Raw genomic sequence first — 9,445 nt, forward strand, 5'->3', positions numbered from 1 at the left:
TCTGCTCCAGAGAGTCCTAATCTATTGGCAATACTCTTCTACAGGGAATAGACAAGCTGTGCAGGCAGATTTGCATAGCTGTGTCAGCAATATGAGCAGCTTAAAGTAGCCGAATGCAGTCATTAGAAGGGGTGTCCACAAACATTTGCACATATGGTGTATCAGAAAACACAGCTAAAGTGGACTTTAGATTACTTTAAAAAAGTAGGTGATGATGTAAACCTTGAGTTTACTTAAAGAAGCTGGGAAAGTTTCCAAATTTACAAACGTGAATTCTATAAATATCTACAGAAAATGTAGGTTAAGTAGTTAAGTAGTAGGCCTGAAGTTCAGGATTCATATTTTTAATATTTATTTTAGTAAATTATTATTGGTTTGTTAACAAACAAGTAAGCATGCTTAAAACAGTGGGTAACCCTACATTTAGCCTACAATCAACTAAATATAACTTAAACCTGAACTTAAACTCTATCACTAACTCAAAACATAAATCTTACCCATACACTAGTCCTAAATCTATCCCTGCTCCTAATCCTAACCCTGTTCCTTACAGGAAAATAGTATAAATAATTTTCCATCAAAAAATAGCTTTAAGGGCTAGATTGGGAACCTTTAGCCTGTTCACCAGTCAGCAGCTGAACTTTGGATTACCTGTGACTGCTGTACTGTTACATAGTAACAGTGTGTTCTGTTTGCATAGGAACTAATGACCAAAAGCGCTGCTAAGTCAGGTATTTTTTACACAGGACTTTTCGCGATTAGGCCACATTGAGCCTGAGAGTAGCAGGTGACATTATGGGCTTTACACTGTCAGTAAGCTGCCTCTTCATTTTCTGGTGTGTGTGTTTGGGGCTAAGCCAGACCAAAGCCTTGCAGCACATTCATTGTTAGAATCTACTCTAAGACTTATCTCGAGTCCACTCGTCAATGGGTTACAATCTCTGTTGGCTCCGTTTGGTCCAGGGAAGAAAACAGGGTACACACCACCTCACATGCGGTACGCCCTCCAGATGTAGATGTGAAAGATTAGGATAAGTAAGGTCACATGGATACAGCCATGCCACTACTGATCTGGTATCACCAACAATGATCCAATAATCCAATTCCTAATATTCACCAAATATTCAATATCACAGGCTAGTTATTTATTTTAGACAAAACTAAAAGTGTCCTCACGTGCATACTTGAAAAAGAAACAGAGATATCCACAGGATATGGCAGACTATTTTACCCACCTGTCAATTTGCACAGGATTAATATAACCTGAGGTTATTTTTACGACTCGTTTTACAGAAGGTAAAAGGCCCTGGAATAGCACAGTCTGTAAAAATGACAGACAGGGCTAAAATCACTGAGAAACTGGTAATAATTCACCCCAGCTCCCCACGTAAAACTAAACCCATCCGAAAGTTTTTCAGTTGATTAGAAACATGTTTTCTGGGTAAAAGCGAGCCAATCAGATTCCCAGTTGTTTTCAAGTAAACTGAACATTTTAATTGATGTGAGTTTTGTCATTTCTTTTAAGAAATCCTTTTGGATAACATGTTAGGACATGTTAGGAGTGTGTGGGTGTGATATAGAGACTATACGAAGTAGAAAGGCAGGAGATTAAGAAGTTTACATTGTCACCCTCAGAAGAACTAGGTGAGCCTACATGACATCAGTTCTTCCGAGACAGGCACACTCACACACTCTCACGCAATCACTGTCATACTCGGACTTCACTTCAACAACCATCCATGGCAGAAAGGGGACTGTAATACTCACACTTGACAGTGAAAAGCATTGTGCCTCTGCATCCTCTGACCTGCAATCCCTGTAGATCTCAGATGCATAGCTCCTCTCTAAAGAACTGTATGGTGAAGGAACGAGAGAGACAATATATTTAATAGACAGAGAATATATGATATGATATGATATGATATGATATGATATGATAATGCACACATAGGGCCTCATTTACCAGTATTTGTACATTTGTTCTTGAAAATAGTTACAAAAAGTTCAAATACAGGATTCATTGATTCATGATGTGTTTTTAAACTGCAGAACTGTTCACAGCTTTGCTCATATAATAATTGGCCTCATGAACTGAACAAATCCCAAATAAGAAAACATTGGTAAATGTGTTTTCTGAGAAATTGCTTCTTAAGAGTAGTTGGTGAAGAAGGCTCAATGTCTTGTTAATCAGTTGTAGGGAGAAAGTCTTAATATTACCAGATACAGTGATCCAACTCCGTAAAAGTAACTATACTGAATGCAGCTGTAACACTGTGATCATAAGGACATGTGTAATCTTTTTGTTTATTTATTTTTACACAATTCTGCTAATGCCAACTTAAATTGACTAATACAATTTTTTATAGGAAAGTTAGTTTTTTCCTGTTTTTGTTCCCTTCTCCAGTACTGTATTGTACTATATCGTACTGTACTCTACTGTACTGTGCTATACTCTGCTGTACTGTAAGTTACTATATTGGTCATATGCAGGAGTTTTTTTTTATGAGGGAAACGGTATACAGTTGTAATCCCTGGTCAAATTCCATATTTTAAGCACAAATTATATTCATTTGTTTATATATTAAAAAAAGGAAAAAACATCAACATCTTCCATAATCTTTGTACATGCTACACTGTATGATTATTTTTTTCCACTATGTTAAATTTGCTTAGTAAAGTTAGCTTAGTTGGGCTTTAAAATATGTGTGTTCACTGTAAATCAAGTGTTTGATTTTTATACTCAGAATCAGCAGAACATTTGACCAGGGGTGCCCAAACTTTTAAATATATCTGTAGATTGCCAGTGCTGTATTTAGCTGAAAGCTGCTGGTACAAAAGTGCCTTGCATCTGAGCTGTCTTGATTAGGCCTGAATGAGCTTTCTCTATAATAGACCTAATCAGCAAGATCAAAGCACTGTCTGCTAGGAGCTGAGGCAGTCAGCGAGGTACAGGCACTGCTCATGAGTGCACAGAATAAGCACACACACACACACACACACATTTATTTCACCTGAAGCTTTTCCTCTTATTTTGTGCCCTTTGCGTCTTCTAGCTGGCCTACTGTGTTGTGCAGTTTATGGAGAAGGATGCCACCGTTACAGAATATGTGAGTTGCTAAGTCACTTCACACGTGGAACAGTGCTCTAAAAACAATATTATTATTAATATTGAAGCAGATATGATTTTCAAGGTTTTTAGTACCATGACGTGAGTCTTTTCTTTTTTTTTTAGATCATCAGAGGGCTGCTTAAATACTGGCCCAAAACCTGTACCCAGAAAGAGGTGAGAAACACAGATGGTTGGGTGGATGAGGCATGGACAGATGGATGTTTGGGTGGAGGGTTGTGACAAAAAGCATGAAAGTAAAGGTCCCATTCCAGACTGTTTTTAACATCCGCTCACCAACTTTGACTCATCCTTTGGAAGTGTGTCATGTGTACATAGGCCCTTAAGATGGAAATGGTGATAATCCTAAGAGGAAATGGTGAGGCCAAGTGGATGAGGGCTTGTTAAAGCTGCTATTAAAATTGACAGTTAGAAATGCAGTGTAATTGATTATGGTGGTTTTAGATGACCACTGTGCTAAACCTTATAGCTGTGTCTATGGTTCATGAAATTGGTTATTGTGTATGAATGTTGTAAGTGTAAGTGTGTGTGTGTGTGTGTGTGTGTGTGTGTGTGTGTATAATGCTGAACTTTGGTTCCAGGTGATGTTTCTGGGGGAGATTGAGGAGATTCTGGATGTCATTGAGCCGTCTCAGTTCATTCGTGTGCAGGATCCACTCTTCAAGCAGATCGCTGCCTGTATCTCCAGCCCTCACTTCCAGGTCTGCTCTTCCAACCTTTCCCTCCAACTCTTCTTCCTTCTCCTTTTCCATCTCTTCAGCTTCTTCACACTATACACCTGTCATCACTTCATTTTTAACCCAGTAACCTGCAAGAATCCATATGTGGGCCCACATTTGAAGTATTTCAAGCATTTTAAGTATAAAAATGATTAATAGGATTAATAGGCAGCCCTCAGTTGTAAGGGATAAGCCCTTAGTTAAACCCTCTTATTTGCTAAATTCCATTTACATTCAATTTACATGCTTTATCATCAGAGTTTGGTCCACACTTCCCAATTGTTCTGTTCTGTTTATGAAGTAAAAAATATCAGTTACATGGGGAATATTGTAAGGATGTATATTCAGACTCTAGCTGCTCATCACACATGTGTCTTTCACTAAGTAAAGTGGGCCTGAAGATGCTGAGCTCTCTGTGTGTCTCTGTGTGTGTCAGGTTGCAGAGCGGGCTCTGTATTTCTGGAATAATGAGTACATTCTGAGCCTGATCGAGGAGAACTGCCAGGTCATCTTGCCTCTGGTCTTCGGCACACTCTACAGAGTCTCCAAAGAGCACTGGAACCAGTCAGTAACACTCACACTAACCCCCCCCACACACACCCCCACACTTCAAATGATCATTGAACATTTATTATGAAACAGCTCCTAACCTTTTATTAGAGTTGATAAAAAGGAGTCCCTAGTGACCTTCTGTGCCCAGTCTCCCTAGAAATGTTTATTTAGTTCTTTGACCAGTTTACCTAAAGTAAGACTTTGCCAAAGAATCAAGAGTATGTATTAAAATTAATTTGATCAACAAAGACATGTTCAGAAAAATTAGTAGTAGTCATCCTAAACAAAGTCCTTATAGGCAATTATGTTTACTCAGTGGTGATTTTTGAAACACTGCTGGGCAGTTATTTTCATTCACACAAGACCAGGCTTCTATCTCTATGAATGTGGAGAAACCAATATACTCCAAACTTATGGTCAAATTACTGTTTCTGAAACCTAACGGAATCACTGATAAATAGCACTATGAATAGTTTGTAGCGTCCGGCTCAATATCACACAAAAATATGATTTTTCGGCTTTTCTGGCTACTGCACTTGTGCAGATCTCCGCTTTGAGGAGGGGTTCCTCCGTTCGAGGCATAACCAGCAACCTGTTCAGCAACCGGCTCTTTTTGTTGAAAGACGGGACTCCATAAGCAGGCGCCATATCACGAGAACTCTTCACTTAAGCCGGTCTTCACATTTATAACTTCTCTGTTTTAAAGCATTAATTCTCTCTGTATTTTCGTCCACTTTTATAATAACAATGTGGCATACAGTGCCAGAAAGCACATAAGCAAGTCTATTTGACATTACAGAACAAACAGCCCAGTTTACATGATGCTTATGGTGGTTATGAGCGCCCATTACTTGTTAGCTTCATTGGCTTTGTAGTGCAAATGTGCAAAACTTCAAGTCAAGTCAAGTCAAGTGGGTTTATTGTCATTTCAACTACATACAGAGTACACAGTGAAACGAAACAACGTTCCTCCAGGACCATGGTGCAACTTAAGGAACAAGCACCAAATACTTATAGACATACCACATTTGGCCTACAACTGATCTCTTTAATATACTGTGGTAGTTGGTAGTTAGCTTTAAAGTAAATTTATAAGTCAGGTCAGGTCAGAAGTGCAATGTTGATGTTATTGTGTGTTATTGTGTGCTTTTTTTGTATTTCATCAGAACGATTGTGTCTCTCATCTACAACGTCTTGAAGACCTTCATGGAGATGAACAGTAAACTCTTTGATGACCTCACTGCCTCCTATAAGGTGGAAAAACAGAAGTAAGTTGATGACCATCATAAAAGTACAAAAAGATTAACTTTATTAACAATTAATGTACACTATATGTCCAAATGTTTGTGGACACCTCTTCTAATAAATACTATGAGACACTTTAAGTTGCTGACATAGATGTGCAAATGCAAACATACAGATTACCTAGTCCCTGAAGAGGAGCATTGCCAATAGAATTGGATGCAGATAAACATAAACCTGTTGGCATCATGCCCCCCGCATTGAGCTGTGGAGCAGGCAACTGTGTTCTCTGGAATGATGGCACCTCATCTAGTACTTCTGGGATTAGTCAGGGTAGTATTCATGGGAGTTGGGGATAAGATGTAGATGTTGGTATTCATCCAACATTCATCCAACAACCACACTGACACTCTTGTTGCTGAATGCAATCAAACTCTCATAGCAATACTTGAAAATCTAGAAAGCCTTTGCTGGACAGTAGAGACAGTTACTCCAACATAAGCAGGATCAGCTATTTTTAATACCAAAACGTTGTCTATAGAATGTATGTTAACTGCTCTGAGTAGATTACTGTCTGTGGAGGTCGACTGAACTCCAACAGATTTAGGAAAACAACACTGAAGTATTTCTTGTTAGGGCCCATGTCGTACATTTCTTGCATTTTTAAAGCTTTATGCACTAAACATCTTTCAGCATGACTGATTAAAACAGGTCATTTTTGCTACCGTGCCTTTAAGACATATATGATAGATGTAAGTGACCTCTGTTCCTTGTTTCTGATTGGTTGTCCTGTATTGTGCCTGGTTGAAAAGCAGCACGAACTAAGACACTTTTATATGAAAAGGGATGTATGGTTTTGACATGAACGGGTGGAGCTTGGCAGAATAGGGAAAGGTATAAACTGTTTTTTGTGACATCACAAAAACAATATACTTTGAAACTATTCATTTTCATATATAGACTGAAAAAAAATGGCAAACACTATGTTTTAAATATGTAACAACACTTACATACTAAATCAAGCTCTTTTAATCAAACAATAAGGATTTAATTTAGCATGTAATTAAGCATGGCCCTGTAAAAACATTTCAAAATAAAAGTCTTTAAATGGTCTTGTGTGAGGTGTGCTGAATATGTGGAGATGTTTAAGTCTGTCTGGTTCATCACCGCACTTTCTCCCCTTTTTAACCATGTACCTGTGTATGTGTGTGTGTGTGTGTGTGTAGGGAGCTGAAGAGGGAGAGGGAGCGTGCTGAGTTATGGCGGGGTCTGGAAGAGCAGCAGGAACGGAGGCTGCAGAGTTTGGGAGAAGCCAGTCGCAACCAGAAGAACCTGCAGGAGAGGGAGAAGAACAGCAAGAACGAGCCAGAGAACAGCGCTGCCAACACCACCTAGAACACACACATACCTACAGGCCCACACACACAAACACACACGCACACACAAATAACCACACATATAGAAAACATAATACTCTCTTTTACAAATAATTTTTATTCTGGAGCCTACCAGTACTTCTTACAATTCACACACACACACACACACCTGCACAACACTCACACACAAGTACATACTCCCTTACACAGGTACACACACATACAATGCAGACATGGTTGTCACACCAGACAGATGGAACAAATACAGGCTGTCCATATGTAGATATACTACACAGATACAAGACACACACACACACACACACACACACACTGATAGATAAATAAATGTCATATAGGAGTGAAATGAAGATAAATAAGACGAGTATCTCTCTTCATGTTCTTGACTCATTTCCTCTCTCCATACGCGTCTTCAACACCTCTTCAACTCCTTCTATCTCTTTCATTTCTCTCCTTCTGTTTCTTTCTCTTCCTCTCATCTATACAAAACAGTGGTCTCATGCATACACACACACACAGACACACACTCCTACCTACAACCACACCTACATACACCAAAGACACAATCAGCACAAACAAGGGCACACAAATCATACTTGCATGGGAACCTGACTGGGCCGCAGTCAGTAAGACAGACAGACAGACAGACAGACAGACATCCACACACATACTTCAACAACAACAACAAAAACAACAACACACAAGCGAGTTTGTTGGTTAACTTCTGGAACTGGTTTAGGCTACTCTCCTGCTGACCGCTGGACTTTACACACTCTCTCCTGAAAAAGACGAAGAGGAATGCTGAAAACAATGATGATTCCGAAGAGTTATGAAGATGATATCTCTGTAAAAGTAATGATTATAATGTTCCTACTTCTACAGCTTATTCTATAAGTACTACTTCTATTGCTACTTCAACTGATGTTTTTATATATACATATATATATATATATATACATATATATATATCTCTATAAATATAATATCTATGTCTGATTCTAGTGTTGGTGGGGGTATTCTAGTGTAGCACCTCTAAAACATGACAAAAGTATGCTGCTAGACTAAACTTGTTCTGATGTGACGACAATACATTACTCTAGTCCGTTCTTCTTCTGGGGTTTTGAACACGCCATTCGAAATGTGTTACTTTAGCAATATCCTCATCCGTTTCCAATAACGTGTGTCGGCAGGTTCGTTTCTATCTCTCTTCGGAGCCAATTTTTCTCCGCCACACCGTCTACTGCAGTGCACACAAAGATGTTGCGTTGTATTTTTACATTTTGTTGATTTCATTGGGTTTTGTTTCATTTTTGTAAACTTGTTTTGCTCTTGATATTTATTCATATTTATTTGGAATGGTGACCTTATTGGAGGCTCAATGAACAAGACTGCAAGTGAATGGAGGCCTAAGCATACTTAAAAGCCTTGGAAAGTCACCGCTCGTTGGTATGGCATGCATGAATGTGCGTGTGTGTGGCGTGTGTGAGGGGGTGCTTGCGAAAGTGTGTGTGAATGTGTGTGTGTGTGTGACTCGGCCTATAAAGTGACAGAGGAGGGGTCTTCAACAACAAAAAAAGAACAGGGTTTGAATCAGTACATACCATTCAGATTGATTGTACGTTTAACTGTATAACTCTCGATGTTGGTTGTTGGTTCTGTGCCGACATTGCCTCTGTTTGCTGAAAACAAACACAAACAAACAAAAAAAGAGTAGAAAAAAAAATCCTCATCACTTCTTCTGTTCCTAATTTGAGAAGGACGCTAGTCCCTCTTTTCCTGAGTTCTGGGAGAGTTTCCATAAAGAGAGGGTGGAGATGTGAAATCAGTACGTTAAGGGTAGAGTAGAGTAGAGAAGGCAATAAAAAGGACTGGAACTGTAAGCAAACGTAGCATCACTTCAACTAGACTTGCACTGTCCTCTTGATTGATGTTTTGTGTTTAAACATAGCAATGTATTTTTGGGGGACCAACGGCTTTGGGATATGAATGTATAAAAAAAAAAAAAACAAGGGGATATAAACATGAAAATGTGTGTTGAATAAGTTCACATTGAGAAGTATGTGTTTATATGTCGTTATTCACACACAGCAACAAACCATGTACACACACTCACAAAAAAAAGATAGAAAGAAAGAATATGCAGTCAGAGGTGGGTCGTAACCAGTCACATTTACTCAGAAGTGATACACACTTTGGTTTCATAAAGAATCATATTTGTGATAGGGATGTAGAGAATTCTGGAGAAATTGGTTAAGGAACTTTACATCAAGTGAAAGTTCTTTAGATCTTTTAAATGGTTTTCACGCTCACATGTCACCATTACAACTGTGGTTCTTTATGGAATCGAAAGTGGTTCTTCTATGGCATTACGCAAACAGCCCTTTGTAGAAATTTGGAGAGGTTTGTGCTTT

The 9,445-nt window shown here is 38.8% G+C and overlaps 1 protein-coding gene across 1 annotated transcript in view; it reads left to right on the plus strand.

Annotated features, from left to right (window-relative positions):
* ppp2r5b (protein phosphatase 2, regulatory subunit B', beta) overlaps window positions 1–9,090 on the plus strand; it is a 38,654-nt gene extending 29,564 nt beyond the window's left edge. Inside the window, exons 8-13 of the mRNA XM_072687686.1 lie at window positions 3,054–3,107; window positions 3,233–3,283; window positions 3,709–3,828; window positions 4,283–4,410; window positions 5,565–5,666; window positions 6,867–9,090. Coding sequence (XP_072543787.1) covers window positions 3,054–3,107; window positions 3,233–3,283; window positions 3,709–3,828; window positions 4,283–4,410; window positions 5,565–5,666; window positions 6,867–7,035 — 624 coding nt within the window. The 3' untranslated portion in view covers window positions 7,036–9,090. The remainder of the gene's footprint in view (window positions 1–3,053; window positions 3,108–3,232; window positions 3,284–3,708; window positions 3,829–4,282; window positions 4,411–5,564; window positions 5,667–6,866) is intronic.
* The last annotated feature ends 355 nt before the right edge of the window (window positions 9,091–9,445 follow it).

Source organism: Salminus brasiliensis, chromosome 9 (genome assembly GCF_030463535.1).
Source record: "Salminus brasiliensis chromosome 9, fSalBra1.hap2, whole genome shotgun sequence".
Lineage (NCBI taxonomy): Eukaryota > Metazoa > Chordata > Actinopteri > Characiformes > Bryconidae > Salminus > Salminus brasiliensis.